This window comes from Salmo salar, chromosome ssa22, assembly GCF_905237065.1.
Source record: "Salmo salar chromosome ssa22, Ssal_v3.1, whole genome shotgun sequence".
Classification (NCBI taxonomy): Eukaryota; Metazoa; Chordata; class Actinopteri; order Salmoniformes; family Salmonidae; genus Salmo; species Salmo salar.
In genome coordinates this window covers 42,020,146-42,043,818 of record NC_059463.1, presented here as the reverse complement: position 1 = coordinate 42,043,818, position 23,673 = coordinate 42,020,146, and the positions used below count along the sequence as shown (strand labels likewise).

Genomic DNA, 23,673 nt, shown 5'->3' with positions numbered 1-23,673 from the left:
TCCACAATCATCTCCTTTGTTTTGATCACGTTGAGGAAGAGGTTGTTGTCCTGGCACCACACGGCCAGGTCTCTGACCTCCTCCCAATAGGCTGTCTCGTCGTTGTTTGAAGGTAGGCCTTGAAATACATCCACAGGTACACCTCCAATTGACTCAAATGATGTCAATTAACCTATCAGAAGCTTCTAAAGCCACAACATTTTCTGGAATTTTCCGAAGCTGTTTAAAGGCACAGTCAACTTAGTGTATGTAAACTTCTGACCCACTGGAATTGTGATACAGTGAATTATAAGTGAAGTAATCTGTCTGTAAACAATTGTTGGAAAAATGACTTGTGTCATGCACAAAGTAGATGTCCTAACTGACTTGCCAAAACTATAGTTTGTTAACAAGATATTTGTGGAGTGGTTGAAAAACGAGTTTTAATGACTCCAACATAAGTGTATTTAAACTTCCCACTTCAACTGTTGGTGATTGTTCCATAGTAGTCTTCTCCCATTTTTATGTTGAAAGAGTTTGTGTGCACAGGTGTGTGTGTGTGTGTGTGTGTGTGTGTGTGTGTGTGTGTGTGTGTGTGTGTGTGTGTGTGTGTGTGTGTGTGTGTGTGTGTGTGTGTGTGTGTGTGTGTGTGTGTGTGTGTGTGTGTGTGTGCATATGTTTATGTGCGTGCGCTTGTTTGTGTTGAGCATAACCATCTGCTGTCCTTCTCAGGTATCCAAAGCTGTTTGCTGCCGGGATGCTGTCAGGCATGTTCACCACAGCCATCATGGCCCCTGGAGAACGCATCGAGTGTCTCCTACAGGTGAGAAACACCTACAGCAAGACCACACAGAACTGGACTTAAGTTAACTGGGTTTCGGTTAACAGGCTTAAATTAACTGGGTTTAGGATAACAGGCTTAAGTTAACTGGGTTTCGGTTAACAGGCTTAAATTAACTGGGTTTAGGATAACAGGCTTAAGTTTCCTGGGTTTTGTGTAACAGGCTTAAGTTAACTGGGTTTAGGCTAACAGGCTTAAGTTAACTGGGTTTTGGATAATAGGCTTAGGTTAACGGAGATTGTTCAGTGAACCATGCTCACGTGATTCAAAACCTTCCCTGAGTCCTGAAGACTTGTGCATGCTCCCTGAGTTAATGCCTACGCTTTAGCTCAGCTGGCTGACACGGTCTTGTAGCATGCAGATGACCCGGGGTTTGAACCCAGTTGATTACGTAACGTGATGTGGTGGATATTTTAAATACTTTCAAATGAGGAGAGACAAACATCACACAAGTCAGAGTTACACTTAAACTAAATCTTCATTCACTAATTAATAAGGGAGCAGGTCACATCAAACACAAATGAATGGAGTGAGTGCTCCCTGAGTGGAGTGAGCCTCTGGGTTATATACTATCTCAGGATAGGTCAGGATAGGCGCAACCTCAGAGATGACGTACAAGTGTTCCAAACACTAACCCCACACATCCTGTGCCAGACCTTAGGCCCCAAATACAAAGAACGTGTTGTTTTGTTCAGTACTAAGAACTTAGGACATTTGTTGTTACTTAGTTTCCACCTTGAACTACTGGAGAGAACAATCTCCCCTTAGGAGGAGGTGACTAACGCATAGACACTGTAGAGACAAGTGATTGGTTCCCTACTACTCACACCATCCCTTCACATGGTTTGCAATAAATACACATAGTTCACATATGGAAACAATGTTTCCTTCTGACCTCTTTTGCCATAGTCCTTGCTGATATTCTGCATAGCAACAGGGACATGTGATAGACAAGCCTGACTTCTCCCCTCTCTGGACCCAAGGTGACTCAGGCCCATATGAGGGAGGAAGTGCAGCTGCCAACACCAGAGTCCGAAAGGAGACATTCTAATAACAAGAGTTTCAACAGTTCAATCAAATAAGCATATTCTGCAGATAAGACATCTTAATTATCTATGTTACTTAGCTAATTCTGATTTCTTCATCACAATAGATCCAGGCTGCCAGAGGGGAGCTGAAGTATGCTGGGCCCATAGACTATGTGAAGCAGCTGTACAAAGAGAGCGGGATCAGGGGAATCTACAGAGGCACTGCTCTCACCCTCATGAGAGGTACTTCCTGAAATATTTAATATATATCCTATACCCTTGTCTATGATATCTAACTCTTCTGACTGAATATACAGTATATCCTATACCACTGTCTCTAATATCTAACTCTACTGACTGACTGAATATATATCCTATACCCATCTCTAATATCTAACTCTACTGACTGACTGATTGACTATATGTCATATACCCCTGTCTCTAATATCTAACTCTACTGACTGACTGAATATATATCCTATACCCATCTCTAATATCTAACTCTACTGACTGACTGAATATATATCCTATACCCATCTCTAATATCTAACTCTACTAACAGACTGAATATATATCCTATACCCGTCTCTAATATCTAACTCTACTGACTGACTGAATATATATCCTATACCCGTCTCTAATATCTAACTCTACTGACTGACTGAATATATATCCTATACTCGTCTCTAATATCTAACTCTACTGACTGACTGAATATATATCCTATACCCATCTCTAATATCTAACTTTACTGACTGACTGAATATATATCCTATACTCATCTCTAATATCTAACTCTACTGACTGACTGATTGACTATATATCATATACCTCTGTTTCTAATATCCAACTCTTTATCTAAAATCTAGATATGTTTGTTCAGTAGTGATTGTGTTATTAGACAACTGTGAGTTTGTGCCAGTGATTCTGACAGTCCGACTTTGTTTCTCAGACGTGCCAGCCAGTGGGATGTATTTCATGACCTATGAATGGTTGAAGCACCTCCTCATACCAGATGGCAAGAGGTGAGTGTGTGTTTACTCTGTGTGCGTTTCTGCGTGTGTATGCAAGGGTTGCGGTCAGTTTCACTTGAAGTCAGTCATTTCAGGAAGTAATCTGAAATTCCAATTCAATAATTGAAAAAAGGGCATCTACAATGTCTTTAGAAAGTATTCACACCCCTTGACTTTTTCCTCCTTTTGTGTTACAGCCTGAATTTAAAATGAAAAGCTGAAATGTCTTGAGTCAGTAAATATTTAACCCCTTTGTTATGGCAAACCGAAACAAGTTCAGGAGTAAAAATGTGCTTAACCTGTCTGGGCTAGGGGGCAGTATTTTCACGGCCGGATAAAAAAACATACCCAATTTAAACAGGTTACTACTCTGGCCCAGAAACTAGAATATGCATATTATTAGTAGATTTGGATAGAAAACACTCTGAAGTTTCTAAAAATGTTTGAATTGTGTCTGTGAGTATAACAGAACTCACATGGCAGGCAAAAACCTGAGACAATTCCAAGCAGGAAGTGGAAAGTCTGAGAATTGTAGTTCTTCTTTTGATTCTCTATCAAAACTACAGTGTCTGTGGGGGACGTTGCACTTCCTAAGGCTTCCATTGGCTGTCTAAAGCCTTCAGAAAGTGGTTTGAGCATTTTCCTGTCACTGGGCAGATAATAGGAGCTCAGTTTCTGAGTGGTCTGCCTGGCAACAAAGGGATTGGATATGCTCGGTCCCGCGAGCGCGCCCCACCTTCTTTTTCATTGTTGAATAAATATGCTATTGTCCGGTTGGAATATTATCGCAATTTTACGTTAAAAATACCATAAAGATTGATTTTAAACAGCGTTTGACATGCTTCTAAGTACGGTAATGGAACATTTTGACTTTTCGTCTCTCGTTCCACGCTCGCGCGTTATGCCTTTGGATAAGTGATCTGTACGCACGAACAAAACGGAGGTATTTGTACATAAATATGGATTATTTTGAACAAAAAACAAAATTATTGTGGAAGTAGCAGTCCTGGGAGTGCATTCTGACGAAGATCAGCAAATGTAAGAGAATATTTCTAATACTAATTCTGAGTTTAGGTTTCTCCAAACTTGGCTGGTGTCTGAATAGCTCACCGTGATGGCTGAGCTATGTACTCAGAATATTGAAAAATGTGCTTTCTCCGTAAAGCTATTTTAAAATCTGACACAGCGGTTGCATCCAGGGGTAGTCTATCTATAATTCTTAAAATAATTGTTATATATTTTGTCAACATTTATGATGAGTATTTTTGTAAATTGATGTGCACATTCACCGGTTGTTTTGGTGGGAATACATTTTCTGAACATCACGCGCCAATGTAAAATGCTGTTTTTGGATATAAATATGAACTTTATCGAACAAAACCTATATGTATTGTGTAACATAATGTCCTAGGAGTGTCATCTGATGAAGATCGTTAAATGTTAGTGCTTCATTTAGCTGTGTTTTGGGTTTTATTGACACATGTCCTTGCTTGGAAAATGGCTGTGTGATTATTTTTGTCTATGTACTCTCCTAACATAATCTAATGTTTTGCTTTCACTGTAAAGCCTTTTTGAAATTGGACAATGTGGTTAGATTAACGAGAAGTTTATCTTTAAAATGGTGTAAAATAGTTGTATGTTTGAGAAAGTTGAATTATGACATTTTGTTGTTTTTGAATTTCCCGCCCTGAAATTTCACTGGCTGTGTCCCGCAGGTGGGCGTCCCACCTAGCCCATAGACGTTAACAAGTCACATAATACCTCATCTCTGTACCCCACACATACAATTATCTGTAAGGTCCCTCAGTCGAGCAGTGAATTTCAAACACAGATTCAACCACAAAGATCAGGGAGGTATTCCTATGCAGATTCAACCAGAAAGATCAGGGAGGTATTCTTATGCCTCGCAAAGAAGGGCACTATTGGTAGATGGGTAAAAAAAAAATACATTGACTATCTCTTTGAGCATGGAGAAGTTATTAATTACACATTGAATGGTGCCCCAGTCACTACACCCAGTCACTACAAAGATACAGACGTCCTTCCTAACTCAGTTGCCGGAGAGGAAGGAAACTGCTCAGGGATTTCGCCATGAGGCCAATGGTGACTTTAAAACAGAGTTTAATGGCTGTGACTGGAGAAAACTGAGGAAGGATCAACTACATTGTAGTTACTCCACAATACTAACCTAAATGACAGAGTGAGAAGAAGGAAGCCTATACAGAATAAAAAACATTCCAAAACATAAATCCTGTTTAGGCACTTAAGTAATACTACCAAAGAAATGTGGCAAAGCAATTATATTTTTGTCCTGAACAGAGGTTGGAACCTAATAATAATCAGTGCAGATAGAGCAGGCAAGCTAGTTGTTTACATGCGTGATGGACAGACAAGTGTAGCCTATAGCGCAAGATGTGACTGAAGTTTTACGGGTGGAGAGAGAGCGAGAGAAGGTTGAGGAGCAGGCTTAAAGCACTAGGCATCTTTTTATGACATGCATTATCTGAATTAGGTCAACATAATTATACCTACGGAGGAGCGGCTTCTATGAAGGAACTTTGAATGTCCTTTGAGCTAGCTAGCTAACAAGCTTGAGCTATCAAGCTATCAAGCTTGTGTGTGCAGAGCAGCACCAGAATTAGAAACACGTCTTACCTTTTTGTAGTAAATAAATCCAACTTGAAATGTAATAACTAGGCCTACAGTATCCTTAACTAGCATTATAAAAGTTAATCCATTCTTTTCTAGCTAATAAAAATCTCTCTCCCTATCTTCTCACGCTTCTAACGTAGCCTATGCTTTGGAGGGACAAGTAGCCTAAACACTCACAAACAATGGCAAAGATTTTCAGCTTTCAGGCAGACACTGGAATATGTTTCTGAGTGAGAGTGTGAGGGCTTTTTTACCAGTTTCCATGCTTTTAAAATAACAGCTTTGTTCCAGAACAGTATGGATCACTTTCGTAGCCCGGTTCCGTTTCTGTTCCTTGAAAATGTTAGTTATTTTCTGGTTTTCGGTTCTGTTCCCTGACCCGGTTCCAACCCCAAGTCCTGAATACAAATTGTTATGTTTGGGGCAAATCCAATACAACACATTACTGAGTCCCACTCTCCATATTTTCAAGCATAGTGGTGGCTGCATCATGTTAATGGTATGCTTATAATTCTTAAGGACTGGGGAGTTTTTCAGGATAAAAAAAATAAATGAAATGGAGCTAAGCACAGGCAAAATCCTAGAGAAAAACCTGGTTCAGTCAGCTTTCCACCAGACACTGAGAGATGAATTCACGTTCCAGCAGGAGAATAGCCTTAAACACAAGGCCAAATCTACACGGCAGTGGATCAAAATGCAATCCTAAATTGCAATCCTAATTGCAATCCTAAACTGCAATCCTAATTTAACTAAACCAAGAAGACAGTGAATGTTCCTAAGTGGCCGAGTTACATTTTTGAATTAAATCTGCTTGAAAATCTATGGCAAGACCTGAAAATGGTTGTCTAGCAATGACTAACATCCAATTGGACAGAGTTTGAAGATTTTTGAAAAGTATAATGGGAAAATGTTGCGCAATCCATGTGTGGAAAGCTCTTAGATACTTACCAGGAAAGACTCACAGCTGTAATCGCTGCCAAATGTGATTCTAACATTTATTGACTCAGGGGGTTGAATACTTATCTAATCAAGATATACAGTGCATTCGGAAAGTACTCAGACCCCTTCACTTTTTCCACATTTGTTACGTTACAGCCTTATTTCAAAATGGATTAAATAAAACATTTCCTAATCAATCTACACACAATACCCCATAATGACAAAGCGAAAACAGGTTTTTAGAAATGTTTGCAAATATATTACAAATAAAAAACAGAAATACCTTATTTACATAAGTATTCAGACCCTTTGCTTTGTGTCTACAACTTGATTGGAGTCCACCTGTGGTAAATTTAATTGATTGGACATGATTTGGAATGGCACATACCTGTTTATATAAGGTCCCACAGTTGACAGTACATGTCAGAGAAAAATCCAAGCCATTAGGTCAAAGGAATTGTCCGTAGACCTCTGAGACAGTATTGTGTCTAGGCACAGATCTTGGGAAGGGTACCAAAAATGTCTACAGCATTGAAGGTTCCCAAGAACACAGCAGCCTCCATCAGAGGTGGCTGCCCGGCCAAACTGGGGCTCCCGAGTGGCACGCGGTCTAAGGCACTGCATCTCAGTACTAGATGCGTCACTACAGACCCTGGTTCGATTCCAGGCTGTATCACACCCGGCCGTGATTGGGAGTCCCATAGGGTGGTGCACAATTGGCCCAGCGTCATCTGGGTTAGGGTTTGGCCGGGGTAGGCCATCATTGTAAATAAGAGTTTGTTCTTAACTGCCTTGCCTAGTTAAATAAAGGTTAAATAAAACATTTAATAAATAATTGGGGTAGAAGGGCCTTGGTCAGGGAGATGACCAAGAGTCCGATGGTCACTCTGACAGAGCTCCAGAGTTCCTCTGTGGAGATGGGAGAAACTTCCAGAAGGACAACCATCTCTGCAGCACTCCACCAATCAGGCCTTTATTGTAGAGTGGCCAGATGGAAGCCACTCCTCAGATAAAGGCAAATGACAGCCCGCTTGGAGTTCACCAAAAGGACTCTCAGACCATGAGAAACAAGATTCTCTGGTCTGTGTCACACCCTGATCTGTTTCACCTGTCCTTGTTATTGTCTCCACCACCTCCAGGTGTTGCTTGTTTTCCCCAAATACTTTGGTGAGTCAGACTGGGAGTTCCGTAATTCCCATCACCTGCACACCTTTCTTTGTGCTTGTGCTGTGGGGAGACCAATCTAAGTCTCTCCGAGTGCTCATTGACTCTGGGGCTGATGAAAGTTTTATGGAGGCTACTATTGCTTCTGATCTTGGACGGCTGCTCAATAGGTGGACTCACCCATTGTACTGTGCCCATTCAAATACGGATTTCCGGTAACCACAGTGAGACCATACAGTTCCTCCTCATTGCATCTCCCCATGTTCCTGTTGTCTTGGGGTTTTCCTGGTTCCAAAAACATAACCCTGTTATTTACTGAACCACAAGTTCCATCATGGGTTGGAGCCCATTTTGCCATTCCCACTGTCTTCAAGCAGCACAGCCTTCCCCCAGACGTCTTCCTCAGGACGTCAGCAAGGCTTTGGATGTTTCTGTTATTCCCACTGAGTACCATGACCTACTTGAAGTTTTCAGTAAGGCACGTGCAACTTCCCTACCCCCGCACCGTCCTTATGATTGTGCCATTGATCTTCTCCCAGGCACCACACCACCTCGGGGTCGGCTATATTCTCTATCCTGGCCGGAGACCAAGGCTATGGAGGAATACATAGAGGAGTCTCTGGCTACTGGGGCCGTCCATCCGTCTGCATCACCTGCCGGCGCAGTGTTTTCTTTGTGGAGAAGAAGGACAAGACCCTGCACCCGTGCATTGACTACCGGGGACTGAATGACATTACAGTAAAAAAACGTTACCCCTTACCACTCCTCTCCTCGGCTTTTGAACGTCTCCAGGGGACCAATTATTTTCCAAGTTGGACTTCCGGAATAGCTACAACCTGGTTCGGACACGCGAAGGGGATGAGTGGAAGACAGCCTTCAACACAGCCAGCGGACATTATGAGTATCAGGTCATGCCGTTTGAACTCACCAACGCCCCCGCTGTCTTTCAGGCCCTGGTAAACGATGTTCTCCTGGACATGTTCAACCATTTTGTGTTCGTCTACCTTGACGACGTCCTGATTTTCCCCCGGTCTGCACAAGAACATGTTCTTCACATCAGGCAGGTCCAACTGTTCGTGAAAGCCGAGAAGTGTGAGTTCCACCGCTCTACAATTGCTTTTCTGGAATATGTCATTGCTGAGGGTAATGTTCAGGTGGATCCAGGAAAGGTGAAAGCAGTGGTGGATTGGCCTCAACTTACGTCCAGAGTGCAGTTGCAATGTTTCCTAGGATTTACAAACTTCTACCGCCGTTTCATTCGAGGTTACAGCACCCTGGCGACCCCCCTCTCAGCACTCACTTCTCCCAAAGTACCGTTCAAATGGTCTCCTGCTGTCAACAAAGCCTTTGTGGACCTGAAGAATCAGTTCACAACAGCACCCATCCTCATCTATCCAGACCTGTGTTTGTGGTTGAGGTGGATGCAACTGATGTTGGAGTGGGGGCCATCCTGTCCCAGCGATCTGCCCAGGACCAAAAGCTTCATCCCTGTGCCTTCCTGTCCCATCATCTCAATTCTGCAGAGAGGAACTACGACGTAGGCAACCGAGAACTCCTGGCAGTCAAGATGGCGTTGGAAGAGTGGAGGCACTGGCTGGAAGGAGCAGAACAGCCATTCTTGGTCTGGACCGACCATACAAATCGGGAATATCTCCGTACAGCCAAGCACCTTAACTCTAGGCAGGCCCGGTGGGCTCTGTTGTTTACCAGTTTATCAACTTCTCCATTTCCTACCGCCCAGGGTACAAAAATGTGAAGCCTGATGCTCTCTCTCACCTATACAGTTCCTCTGCAGAGAGGAACTACGACGTAGGCAACCGAGAACTCCTGGTGGTCAAGATGGCGTTGGAAGAGTGGAGGCACTGGCTGGAAGGAGCAGAACAGCCATTCTTGGTCTGGACTGACCATAAAAATCGGGAATATCTCCGTACAGCCAAGCACCTTAACTCTAGGCAGGCCCGGTGGGCTCTGTTGTTTACCAGTTTATCAACTTCTCCATTTCCTACCGCCCAGGGTACAAAAATGTGAAGCCTGACGCTCTCTCTCGCCTATACAGTTCCTCTGCTTGGTCACAGAAACCATTCTCCCTACCTCATGCCTAGCAGCCACCATGGATTGGGGTATTGAGACGCTGGTTCGCAAGGCACAACACTCCCAGCCTGGACCTGAAGGGGGCCCTGCCAACCGGCTGTTTGTCCCCAACTCAGTCCGATCCCGGGTCCTGGAATGGGCTCATTCCTTCAGGCTAACCTGTCATCCTGGTTCCCGCCGTACCCTAGCCTTCCTTCGACAATGTTTCTGGTGGCCCACAATGGTTCCTGACGTCTCTGTCTTTGTCGCCGCATGCACGGTGTGCGCCCAGAACAAGACTCTATGGCAAGCTCCTTCTGGCCTTCTTCAGCCACTACCGGTCCCTCATCGTCCCTGGTCCCATATCTCTCTGGACTTTGTCATTGGGCTTCCCCCGTCTGATGGCAACACCGTCATTCTTACAGTGGTGGATCGGTTTTCTAAGGCCGCTCATTTCATCTCTCTCCCTAAACTACCCTCTGCCAAGGAAACGGCCCAGCTGATGGTGCAGCACGTCTTCCGGATCCATGGTCTCCCGGTGGATATGGTTTCCAACCAGGGTCCTCAATTCTCATCTCTGTTTTGGAAGGTGTTCTGCACCCTTATTGGTGCATCAGCCAGTCTATCCTCCGGATTCCATCCCCAATCAAACGGCCAGTCGGAGCGAGCTAATCAGGACCTGGAGACCACTTTAAGATGCCTGGTCTCAACCAACCCCACTACCTGGAGCCGTCAACTGGTCTGGTTGGAGTATTCCCGGAACACCCTTCCCTGTTCAGCCACAGGACTCCATGAACTTTTGAGTGCTCCATGGGGTATCAGCCTCCGCTCTTCCCAGAACAAGAGCAGGAAGTCAATGTACCCTCTCCCCAGATGTTCATTCGCCGTTGTCGACGTACCTGGAGAAGAGCTCGGGCGGCACTTCTCAAGACCAACTCCAGGTATCGTCAACAAGCAGGGCGCCGTCGGACTCCAGCTCCCCGCTACCGCATTGGGCAGAGGGTATGGCTTTCCACATGGGACCTGCCCCTTCGGGTGGAGTCCTGCAAACTGTCTCCTTAATGTGGTTGTAAAGGTGCTGGCGAAGGTGATAGTGAGGCGCCTGGAAGTAGTCTTATAAGGACTCATATCACAGGAACAAACCGGCTTTATAAAGGACAGATATTCCTTTTTTAACATTCGTACGCTGTTGAACTTTATTTATTCTAAACTATTCTCAAACTCCCCTGAGGTGGTAATCTCCCTAGACGCAGAGAAGGCATTCGGCAGAATTGAGTGGGAGTACCTATTTGCTGTTCTTAAAAAAAATTGGATTTGTGGACAAATTTAACTCATGGATCCGTCTCTTGTATACAACTCCCCAGGCCAGTGTCTGTACCAATGACACCCGTTCGGATTATTTTGCCCTGGAACGTGGGACATGCCAAGGCTGCCCACTGTCCCCTTTATTATTCGCCTTCGCCATTGAGCGCCTTTCAGTAGCTTTGCGGCATCCTCCTCTTTCCAAGGTGTATTACGGGAAGGAGTTGAACATAGGTTATCATTATATGCAGATGATTTGTTACTCTATGTAAATAACCCTGTAACCTGTTTACCTTCTATCCTTTCTGTTCTGGAGAACTTTGTCTCTTTCTCGGTTACACGCTGAATCTCCAGAAAAGTGAATGCTTCCCAATCAATCCAGCAGCGCTACAGCTCCAGCAGACAGACTTGCCCTTTCAGCTTAGCCGCTCTGGTTTCATATACCTTGGAGTGAACGTAACTCGTTCATTACATGCTCTTTTTTCTGCAAACTTTGCTCCCCTTCTTGCACAAATGAAAACTGATTTTCAGAGATGGGGTAGCATACCACTATCACTTATAGGAAGGATTAATGCTGTAAAAATGAACAGTTTACCCAAATTCCTTTATCTATTTCAATCTATCCCATTGTTTTTACCAAAGTGCTTTTTAAGTCTTTGATACTGTGAACCATCAGATCCTCCTCTCCACCCTTTCCGAGTTGGGCATCTCCGGCGCGGCCCACGCTTGGATTGCGTCCTACCTGACAGGTCGCTCCTACCAGGTGGCGTGGCGAGAATCTGTCTCCGCACCATGCGCTCTCACCACTGGTGTCCCCCAGGGCTCTGTTCTAGGCCCTCTCCTATTCTCGCTATACACCAAGTCACTTGGCTCTGTCATATCCTCACATGGTCTCTCCTATCATTGCTATGCAGACGACACACAATGAATCTTCTCCTTTCCCCCTTCTGATAACCAGGCGGCGAATCGCATCTCTGCATGTCTGTCAGACATATCAGTGTGGATGACGGATCACCAGCTCAAGCTGAACCTCGGCAAGACGGAGCTGCTCTTCCTCCCGGGGAAGGACTGCCCGTTCCATGATCTCGCCATCACGGTTGACAACTCCCTTGTCCCCTCCTCCCAGAGTGCTCAGAACCTTGGCGTGATCCTGGACAACACCCGTGCGTTCTCCACTAACATCAAGGCGGTGACCCGATCATGTAGGTTCATGCTCTACAACATTCGCAGAGTACGACCCTGCCTCACACAGGAAGTGGCGCAGGTCCTAATCCAGGCACTTGTCATCTCCCGTCTGGATTACTGCAACTCGCTGTTGGCTGGGCTCCCTGCCTGTGCCATTAAACCCCTACAACTCATCCAGAACGCTGCAGCCCGTCTGGTGTTCAACCTTCCCAAGTTCTCTCACGTCACCCCGCTCCTCCGCTCTCTCCACTGGCTTCCAGTTGAAGCTCGCATCCGCTACAAGATCATGGTGATTGCCTACGGAGCTGTGAAGGGAACGGCACCTCCATACCTTCAGGCTCTGATCAGGCCCTACACCCAAACAAGGGCACTGCGTTCATCCACCTCTGGCCTGCTGGCCCCCCTACCTCTGAGGAAGCACAGTTCCCGCTCAGCCCAGTCAAAACTGTTCGCTGCTCTGGCACCCCAATGGTGGAACATGCTCCCTCACGACGCCAGGACAGCGGAGTCAATCACCACCTTCCGGAGACACCTGAAACCCCACCTCTTTAAGGAATACCTAGGATAGGATAAAGTAATCCTTCTAACCCCCCCCCCTTAAAAGATTTAGATGCACTATTGTAAAGTGGTTGTTCCACTGGATATCATAAGGTGAATGCACCAATTTGTAAGTCGCTCTGGTTAAGAGCGTCTGCTAAATGACTTAAATGTAAATGTAAATGTAAGTCAATCAATCAGGCTGTTACCACATTTATCTGGGGAGGAAAGGTACCCAGAGTCAGTAGATCTTTGCTTATTTGTAAATATAATTTTTTCTAGTTTTCCCAACCTGGCCTCTAAATACTCTTTGCCTCCATCTCACTTTTAACCGTTACATTCAAATTAGGCATTGTGTCTCCTCCCAATTTTCTGACATCCCTGCTCCACCCCCTTGCCAACCCTGGGATGGCATATTATTACTATTACCTCGACAGAAAGCAGTAATTTCTCAGATCTATCTATTTATTTTGTCATTGCACAAACACTCCACCAACAAAATTAAATCTGCTTGGGAACGGGAAATGGGTGTTGAATTTACACAGGAGTGGTGGGATGAGGCGATTGATAGAGTACGCTCCACTACGTCTTGTGCTCGTCTTGGTCTCAGACAATTTAAGGCTTAACATAGGGTGCATTTTTACAAATCCAGATTGTCTGACATATATCCAAATTTAAATGAAGAGTGTGATTGATGTCATGTCTCACCATGTGACCTTAGTCACATGTTCATTCAATGCTCTAAACTACAAAATTACTGGGATTCTGTTTTCAAAAATGTATCTGAGGTGCTTGAAATTAACCTGCAGCCTTCTCCCTTGACAGCTGTCTTTGGTATTCTAGAAGACTAGTTCTCCTTGGTACCCAAACATGCCGATATTGTTGCTTTTACATCCTTATTAGCGCGACGTAGAATTCTTCTCCAGTGGATGTCTGCTCAGCCCCCCTCTACTTCTCAATGGCTCAACGATGTAATGTTCTTCCTCAAGCGGGGGGATACTGTCACGCGGAGGATACTGTCACGCCCTGATCTGTTTCACCTGTCCTTGTGCTTGTCTCCACCCCCTCCAGGTGTCATTTATTATCCCCGGTGTATTTATCCCTGTGTTTCCTGTCTCTCTGTGCCAGTTTGTCTTGTTTGTCAAGTCAACCAACATTTTTGTATCTCAGCTCCTGCTTTTCCCAGTCTCTCTTTTCTCTCCCTCCTGGTTTTGATCCTTGCCTGTCCTGACTCTGGGCCCGCCTGCCTGACCACTCTGCCTGCCCCTGACCTCGAGCCTGCCTATTGTCTGATACTGTTTGGACTCTGACCTGGTTTATGAACTCTCGCTAGTACCCGACCTGCCTTTTGCCTACCCCTTTTGTTATAATAAATATCGGAGCTCAACCATCTGCCTCCTGTGTCCTCAATTGGGTCTCGCCGTGTGCCCTTATAATAACCTTGTAAATCAACTTAAGTATTTACATCCACACTACCCCATGTGCATCTTCACCAATTCTAAATGCCTATAATAACAATAACATCTTGTGCTATTATCAGTGGTTCTCAGACCACGTAGACTTTTCAATCGTTACGTCCTATGAACCATATGTATCTTCAACAGTTCTCTTGCCGCTACTTCCTATACATATAAAAGAACACCTTGTGCTATTACTAGTAGTCGAAGACTACGATAAGCGGTGGTGGACGGAACCCCTAGATAACGTTATAGGTCGAAAACCTAAGCTCACAGAACTGGTTGGGGTATTCATTCAGGCACACACCTCTTTCACACTCACACAACTCTCACATCCACATTCACTTAGTACAATTCCCAAACACACTCGGTAATCTCCCTTATTACCCCATGTGCATCTTCAACTATTATTTTGTCGTTACTTCCTAGTTAGCATATGTATCTTTCACATACATATATAATAACACCACGTGCTATTAGTAGTGGCTGCAGACCACTTAGACACTTCTTTGTAAATGCCTACAGACAGCTGTCAGCTGGGCTTTCCATGGTAACGTTATGCCCTCGCTCTAGTCTTCTCATAATACTAGTGAATAGTCTTCTCCTATAAGACTATGGGTACATTTGATGTGTTACTCGCCTTCATTTTACTGGTTGTGTATTTTATTTTTTACAAATTCATTTAAATTGACTTACTGAAATCAGTTACCGTCCCTCAATTGTTCGCTGATGATGTGTCTCCTCCTGGGCAGCTCACAGTAAGGGTCTGGGCGGGGCCTCGTCGTCTTTTGGTCAGATGGGAATTTCCCTCATGCTTCATAAAATGTGACACCGGTTTTCCTCACAGACCCCTACTGGAAAGCTCCGCAGGCAGAATCAATCATCCTGTTCATTGATGCCAAATTGTCATGAAAATTCTACACATGGGACACTCGAAGTCAATCTTAAATTAATCATTGTTTATTAACAGCATGCTGGAGATGTCATTGTCAAACTTAAATGCATAAAGTACCAGTCTGAAGTGAGCTCCCCCGGGACAGTCCCATTAGTTCTCTTATAAACTGACACAGACAAGTTATATTTGCATGATTTAGCTTTTTCATCATTAACGTTTGGTTCATTCATGTGACCGACCAATACTGGTTTATGCATGTGATAGACCAATACCTCACAAAGCTTCTTCTCTCCAAGCTGAGACCTTAAAACTGAGATATCCTTTTGTTCTCAAAACAAGGTTCTGGGCGTACTGCCAAAATGCAGATACTGATAGTGAGGATTCATTCAATCAGTCACTTGCATGAACACAGAAATTCGTTATTAGAAAAACACAAACATAACATTTTCCATCACAAGCTCTCGAAAGTGTAAGCCGCTTTCGTAAACCAGGCGAGGCAATCATTTGAAAAACCAAAGCTGTTGAGTCTGCCAATAAGAATGTGGTGATTGACAGAGTTGAAAGCCTTGGCCAGGTCGATGAATACGGCTGCACAGTAATGTCTCTTATCGATGGCGGTTATGATATTGTTTAGGACCTTGAGCGTGGCTGAGGTGCACCCATGACCAGCTCTGAAACCAGATTGCATAGCGGAGAAGGTACGGTGGGATTCAAAATGGTCGGTAATCTGTTTATTAACTTGGCTTTCAAAGACCTTAGAAAGGAAGGGTAGGATAGATATAGGTCTGTAGCAGTTTGGGTCTAGAGTGTCTCCCCCTTTGAAGAGGGGGATGACCGCAGCAGCTTTCCAATCTTTGGGAATCTCAGACGATACGAAAGAGAGGTTGAACAGGCTGGTAATAGGGGTTGGAACAATTTCTGCAGATAATTTTAGAAAGAGAGGGTCCAGATTGTCTAGCATATGTACATATGTATACATGCTGTGTGGCTCATATTAGGCTGTTGTGTCTTTTGAAAGTGACATCTAATATGCATGTCGTTCGGACAGGTCCATAGTAATACTGCTTACTAGAAAATAGTTGATAAAGCTCCCCTTCCCAAAATGAATGACTGTAATAGCCTACTTCAGGCCACAGATAGAGCACCTTGCGTCAAGGTCTGATACACAATTGGCCTAGGTTAGACTGGCATGAACTACATTTGATCTGAAAGTTTTGACAACCTAGTATACCCGGTCAATACTTTCCGATAAGCTGCTTCTAGTCTAAATGGGGAAACCGGTAGCCCTGTCAATGAACCAGTCGACGCGGACGGGGGTGGGGTCAAGGTTGGTGGCTTTCGCCGGGGGGGCAGAACCGTGCTGTGTGCATTTATCAAAGTAGGCCATGCATTATGTCAGACCGTAACTCCTCTTCAAAAGGCTACAATGCAAGGAGGTCGGTAGATTGGTTTAAAATGTATTTGTTTGATAGTTGTCATTGGTAGTTTTTAGTAAATGTATTTGTTTGACATTTAACCTACTTTGATATTTGCCATGGCTGCTGATCATTGATCTGGCACTCTTTATCCTCACAAAGTCTTGGCAACATTGGGGGATGGATGCATTTTATATTGGACAGACACTGAAGGTTATTTTCAAATGCTATTGTATTTTTAATACTCAGGCTATTTAGCATACTTTATGAGTTCTTAAATTTTACAAATCCCCAGTCTTGGAAATTCTTGATTAGTATAGAGTTCTATGATTTTCTTAGGCCTATTGCTATGGATTAGGCAGATAGTTTCATTCAAAATTGTATTTTTAAACTTGTTAAAGATAATTTATAGGCTCGGCCTATCATAGTTCTGTGATGAGCATCGAGATACCTGCTGGCTTGACGGATTTGCTGCAAGGATACACTGTGGAGGTACTACAGCGCCGACCGCCAGATTTGGTTGAATTCGCAATCCAATATTTCACGCGTCTACAAGACAGCCGAAAACATGACAGACATGTCAAAGAAAGCCTAGCCGATTCTACACAGAAAGGAGTGGCTTTTGATAGTATTTCAGTTGAATCAAATGAAGATGAAGACTCTGATGATGCCTATAGTGAGTGACATTTTTCATCTCTATTTGGCCACTATTTTTGCAATATTCTTCATGATTTGATTATTAAATCTATTTTAAAAGATTTTCTCATCTGTATTTGTATTATAACCTTTTTACTCTAAATTATACTTTTTTTCTCTCACATAATAGGCTACACAAGCGCACAGAATACTTAAGGAACCATTATCTCATGGTATTATGAAGCCATTTTTTTAGTCAACTGCACACCAGTTGAATGGGTTCTCATCAAAGTAACGTGAGGGCCTGTGTAGTCAGGATTTTCTATTTCATTGCCAGAGGTTATCAGATTATAGGATGCTACTGTGGTGTTTTAGCCTACTGAATAGCTATTTGTCCTGAATTATTTCATAATTATTCAGTAGTCTATATATAACAAAATAATACAAGTTTGTTTGTGGGTATCTCTGCCTCTTGATAAACCGGTTTCTGTGCCCTGACAAAAAGTGATGAGAGAAAATAAGAGGGAAGAATCTGGTATGGTAGTAGGGGGATGGTCATGCACTGTAAGCTAAAGTGTGTCAATGGATCCATAACAACAACTAATATTGATGTTCAGTGGGACCAACTTCATTTCTAGTGCTGAAACATTTCTCTCTCTCGATAGTGCCCCCCCCCAACCCTAATAAATACAGTCGCAGAGCATCTGGTGAGTGTCATCCATTATATGCTGTGTATGAAGAATATCATTTCAGTCTCACTTGTGTGTTAGTTACAACATCCCCTTTGAGTGTATTTGGTTGTCCCCAGTGTGTGTCATAGTCATTTTGCTCCCCCAGTCTGTGCAGAGGCCTATAACCCAGACGATGATGAGGATGAGGACTTTGAGCCGCGGGTGGTACACTCCAAATCAGACGAGCAGCGTCGCCGACTCCAGGACGCCTGCCGAGACATTCTACTGTTCAAAACTCTCGACCAGGTAAAGTATTGTATGTAGTCCTTGTAAGCCACTGAGAGTAATTCATTCGAAGTCAGTGAGAGTAAAAGTAAGTGAGTTAAAAGTAATAGCACTTACTCTTTTATCTTTTTATCTTTTGTTCGGTTATGAACTAAACAAACCCCCTCTCAGTAGAGACAATACACATTAGAGATTGTATGGATTCATTTGTGTGATACTTGCTGGGTGTCCCAGTTTAGTATGCAAACACACACACATGGTCCTCTTCTAATGTGTGACTGTTGTTTTTCTCTTTCAGGAGCAGTTCTCAGAGGTTCTGGATGGCATGTTTCAGGTGTTGGTCAAACCACAGGAGCACATCATAAACCAGGGGGAGGATGGAGACAACTTCTATGTCATAGAGCGGTGTGTGTGTGTGTGTGTGTGTGTGTGTGTGTGTGTGTGTGTGTGTGTGTGTGTGTGTGTGTGTGTGTGTGTGTGTGTGTGTGTGTGTGTGTGTGTGTGTGTGTGTGTGTGTGTGTGTGTGTGTGTGTGTGTGTGTGTGTGTGTTGAATCTATCATTTTTGTTCTGTTTGAGGAGCATTAGGCCTAATCATGTGAATGTGATGTTCTCTGATTCCTCTGGTGTCCTGTGTACCTCTCTCTGTCTGCTGTAGGGGTGTGTATGACGTTATTGTGCTGATTGATGGAGTTGGAAAGTGTGTGGGGACGTATGACAATAAGGGCAGTTTCGGGGAGCTGGCTCTCATGTACAACACCCCGCGCTCTGCCACTATCATGGCCACCCAGGAGGGGGCACTGTGGGGACTGGTGAGTCACAGTAGTGTGTGTGTTTAATGTGTATCTATGAGAGATGAGTTGTAACCTTTATGTGAATGTTTTAGGATCGGGTCACATTCCATAGACTCATAGTGAAGAACAATGCCAACAAGAGGAAGATGTACGAAGCCTTCATTGAGTGTGTACCCCTTCTAAAGGCTCTCGAGGTGTGTGAATACCTATGTCTGTTTCACTTGACCACAGAATTGTTTTTGTGTCCTTTACAATCAAAAGTGTACTGTGTATTCAAAGTACAACATAAGAGAAGGTACATGAGAGGCTCACATTGTAAACAATCCTCACTCAGAATGCATGTAAAGATCGATGTATACTTTTATCACACCATCTTCTGTCCTCGTCTTGCTTTTCCTCAGCTCTCTGAGAGGATGAAGATTGTTGATGTCGTGGGAATGAGAGCTTTCAAAGATGAGGAGTGCATCATAACACAGGTATTATGGCTTTTTACTGTACAGTTCATCTAAGATTATTCTTTACTTTGAACCACTGCTTCTTCTACTGCTTTCTACACTTTTAGGGGGAGAAGGCAGATTGTTTCTACATCGTGGAGTCGGGCCAGGTGAAGATCATGATAGTAAGCAAAGTAGGTGTATATGTTTTGCTCTTCACTTGGGTGTCTGTTAGACCTACTCTAGAAATAATAACTTTGCTGTGGGTACTTGCTGCAAGGACCTGACTGTACTGAATGTATGCATCTAGCGTCATTGGAATGTGGTACAACAGACTCCGCTGTATGTCTCCCTACCTAGACTAAAGCAGGGCAGCTGGACAATGCAGAGGTGGAGATTGCACGCTGCTCTAGAGGCCAATACTTCGGAGAGCTGGCTCTGGTCACCAACAAACCACGTGCAGCATCCGTCTATGCTGTAGGGGACACCAAGTGCTTGGGTACGTTGTACACACATACAGTGAGTTCCAAAAGTATTGGTACAGTGACACATTGTTTGTTGTTTTGTTTCTATACTCCAGCACTTTGGATTTGAAATGATACAATGACTATGGGGTTAAAATGCTGACTGTCAGATTTAATTTGAAGGTATTTTCATCCATTTCAGAAGAACCGTCTATAAATAACAGCACTTTTTGTACATAGTCCTCCCCATTTTAGGGGAACAAAAGTACTGGGACAAATTCACTTATGTGTATTAAAGTAGTCAAAAGTTTTGTATTTGGTCCCATATTCCTAGCATGCAATGAAGCTCGTGACTCTACAAACTTGTTGGATGCATTTCGTTTTGGTTGTGTTTCAGATCATTTTGTGCCTAATAGAAATGAATGGTAAATAATGTATTGTGTCATTTTAGAGTCACTTTTATTGTAAATAACAATAGAATATGTTTCTAAACACTGCTACACTGCTAGTTTTCAGACGCACAAATATCATACCCCCAAGACATGCTAACCTCTCACCATTACAATAACTGTCTCTCTGTCTCTAAAGCAGTCAGAAATGAATAGATCAGGGAGTGTATTCAAGCAGGGGGGAATTCTGACCTGAGTTAAGTGCTCGTAAATGGAACTTAATTCCCTTTTTATGTTCTTCTCTCTTTATGCGTACTCTGTATTCTGACCTTGAATTTAAGCATGAGAATAGCATGCTATTCACCCGCTATTCGTTCTGGATGGAGATCTAAGAAATTAAGATGTGAAGGAAGTGTGTTTACAGATAAGCCATATTCTGACCTTGACTTAATTTCCTCATAATTCCACCACCTTTACGCGTGAGTAAACCATGAATACGCAGACGCTTGATGGCGCACGCGAGCAGTGTGGGTGCAATAATTGAATAACATATATTCCTACATTTATTTTGCAATTTATTTCGCGCACGCGAGCGGTGTGGTCAGCCTATAACATGCTGACCAGACCGGACACGTCGCTTGCGCGAGCGTTGCAAAAATAAATGTAGGAATATATGTTATTCAATTATTGCACCCACACTGCTCGCGCGCGCCATCGAGCGTCTGCGTTGCCAAGGGCTAAAATAGAAGTCATTCCTATTTCTGACGCAGATCGCGCTGCAAGTCCTGCCTTCACCATATAAGTTCAAAGATGAAAAAGCCTGGAAGGAGGAGGGATGACTAGAAACGATTCGGTTGACCGTTTTTATGTGTGGATTAATTGTCGGAGTAGAGGACCTTGTGCATTTCAGGTAAAATAACAACTCAATGTTTGTATCCCAGGACAAATTAGCTAGCAACAGCAAGCAAGCTAGCTAAATTGCCATACATGTTTAATGCTTTTCGACCTGTCCCCAAATTAATATAATTGGTTCAGAGTTTGTTTTGATATTTTAACATGCGTGTCGTGATCGCGTTTGGTGTGGGGGGACAAAATTAATTTATGCACGATGGCGCACGCGTGCAGCAGGTTTGGGTTCCGTGTAAATGTCTAACATACTGACCAGACCACTCACGCGCTTGCTTCCGCGTGTGCCATCGCACGCATGTTGATTTTGTCCACCCACACCAGAAGCGATCAGGGCATGCTGGTTGAAATATCAAAACAAACTCTGAACCAGCTATATTAATTTGGGGACATGTCGAAAAGCATTAAACATTTATGGCAATTTAGCTAGCTTGCTTGCTGTTGCTTGCTTGCTAATTTGTCCTGGGATATAAACATTGGGTTGTTATTTTACCTGAAATGCACAAGGTCCTCTACTCCGACGATTAATCAGATAAAAGGGTAAACCAAGTTAGTTTCTAGTAATCTCTCCTCCTTCAGGCTTCTTCTTCTTTGGACTTTATATGGCAGTTGGCAACCAACTTTAAGGTGCATTACCACCACCAACTGGACTGGAGTGTGGATCTCAGTTCATCTTTCAATCACCCACGTGGTTATATGCTCCTTAAAAACCAATGAGGAGATGAGAGGTGGGACTTGCAGCGCGTCAAGTGTCACAAATAGAACCAAGTTCTATTTTAGCACCTGACAACGCAAACGCTCATTGACGCTCGCGAGCATTGTGGGTACAATGATTGAATAACATGTATGTGTAAATGTATTTTGCAACGCGAGCGATGTGATCAGCATGTAAGCCGTTGGGGGGCTAACATATGGAATTGTTTTAAGTTAGTCATACCATGGATCATTTAGCTAGTCAAAAAGACAGTCAAAAAGCAAATCTTAAGGAACAAGGTTTTGAAGTGTCTGTCCAATATCTAGGAGATACAAGAAAGCTCAGGAAATATTTGTGTTTGTTTGGCACATATTTAACCCCTTATTTTTATTGGCACAAAACTATTTCCATACTTCTATTCATTTGTGTGGGTTACCTTCAGACGAGTCCTGTGAAACTTGTGGGGTCGTAAAGCAAAACGGTGGCTAATATTTTACATGATAGAAATAGGAAACAGAAAATGTGGGTAGCCTACAATTAAGACATTCGAAAGTGCCCATCTCTGGAAGTTAAAAGGCCGTACAATTTAAATTCTGCATAATGGCACAGCATTTCATAAACTTTACTGTGGGAAAGTTGATATGCTTCAGTTTGCTGCCATATGACTGGTTCTACATTTGTCTCCAGCGATTTTAAGGTAAAATAAAGGCTATCTAAAACAAGTGTCATTTATATTTGCAATTCTGTTATCCAAACAGATTACTCATTTACCTAGCTCTTATCAAGTTGTAAATTACAGTGCATGGAGAATGCTGTTATTTCTATTGGGAAAAAATAAAGTAGATGCTTTTTCCACTTGAAACAGGTAGGTTGGCGAGACCTTAATAGGTTCCTCGCATGTAAAGGTGGTGGAATTACGAGGGAATTAAGTCAAGGTCAGAATATGGTGTATCTGTAGACACACCTTCATTTATTCAATCTCCACCCAAAACCAATTGCAGGCGAATAGCATGCTATTCTCATGAAATTCAAGGTCAGAATACGCACAGAGAGAAAAGTGCATAAAAAGGGAATTACATTCCATTTACGCACTCTTAACTCAGGTCGGAATGAATAAAGGCCCAGCAGATCAGTTGGGTCCGTTTAGCTTTATCGGCTTTTTGTTGTTTGACTTGACTTGCACTCTCTCTCTTTCCTCCTACACCCCCGCCCCCCAGTAATAGACATTCAGGCGTTTGAGCGTTTGCTGGGTTCCTGTAAGGAGATTATGAAGAGGAACATTTCCCAATACGAGAACCAGCTGGTAGCTCTGTTTGGTTCTAGTGTAGATTTGAAACATTAAAGTAGAATTGTAAGAAACAGCACACTAACACAGTCCCAGAGTGCTTCCTAAACACATACTAGCTTTACATACTTACACAACATATTTGACATTTAATTGTACAATCTACTCCACATGATTTAATAATTGATATCAACATTACAATGTGAACTGTCTCAAATTACTTTGATCATTTTGTTTATATGTACTATTTTCCTTTTTTGACTATTGTTGTGGAAGTATCTGTATTGTTCACCGTGTTGACTTGGCAATTTTTCATGCATGTTAGCCCAATTTATTGATAATTCTAGCCCAATAGCTTCCACACAAATAGATGCTGTTTTTGTACTGAAATTGCCTCGAGGTCAAAGGTCCATCAATCAAATATGAATATGTGCTTTGCTTTGGAAATACTTTTCATCAGCAGATGGGGAGATTTCATAAATGTAATCCCTGGTCAAAATGTTGTCAATAAAGTAAATGGAAGTTGGTATTACGCAATGATTTTTGCAGTTACCTTTTTAATTGAAGCAGTTTAAACTGTGCTGTGTTACTGATGTGCTGGGTGGCACTGGAGTTTACTGAACTTCAGGTGGTGTGAGAG

The 23,673-nt window shown here is 43.2% G+C and overlaps 1 protein-coding gene across 2 annotated transcripts; it reads left to right on the top strand.

Moving 5' to 3' along the window:
* The first annotated feature begins 668 nt into the window (after positions 1-668).
* Positions 669-23,560, top strand: LOC106583465 (cAMP-dependent protein kinase type II-alpha regulatory subunit). Of its 2 annotated transcripts, XM_014167675.2 has the most exons (12): positions 669-802; positions 1,974-2,091; positions 2,801-2,873; positions 17,779-17,820; positions 17,951-18,090; positions 18,368-18,474; positions 18,726-18,879; positions 18,954-19,055; positions 19,263-19,337; positions 19,424-19,489; positions 19,656-19,794; positions 22,966-23,560. In XM_014167675.2, the coding sequence occupies exons 3-12, from the start codon at positions 2,864-2,866 to the stop codon at positions 23,088-23,090; spliced, it is 960 nt and encodes a 319-aa protein (XP_014023150.1). In that variant the 5' UTR covers positions 669-802; positions 1,974-2,091; positions 2,801-2,863; the 3' UTR covers positions 23,091-23,560. The 2 variants fall into 2 exon arrangements, with proteins under 2 accessions (XP_014023150.1, XP_045561586.1); XM_045705630.1 differs by lacking the exons at positions 669-802; positions 1,974-2,091; positions 2,801-2,873 and adding an exon at positions 16,019-17,153.
* The last annotated feature ends 113 nt before the right edge of the window (positions 23,561-23,673 follow it).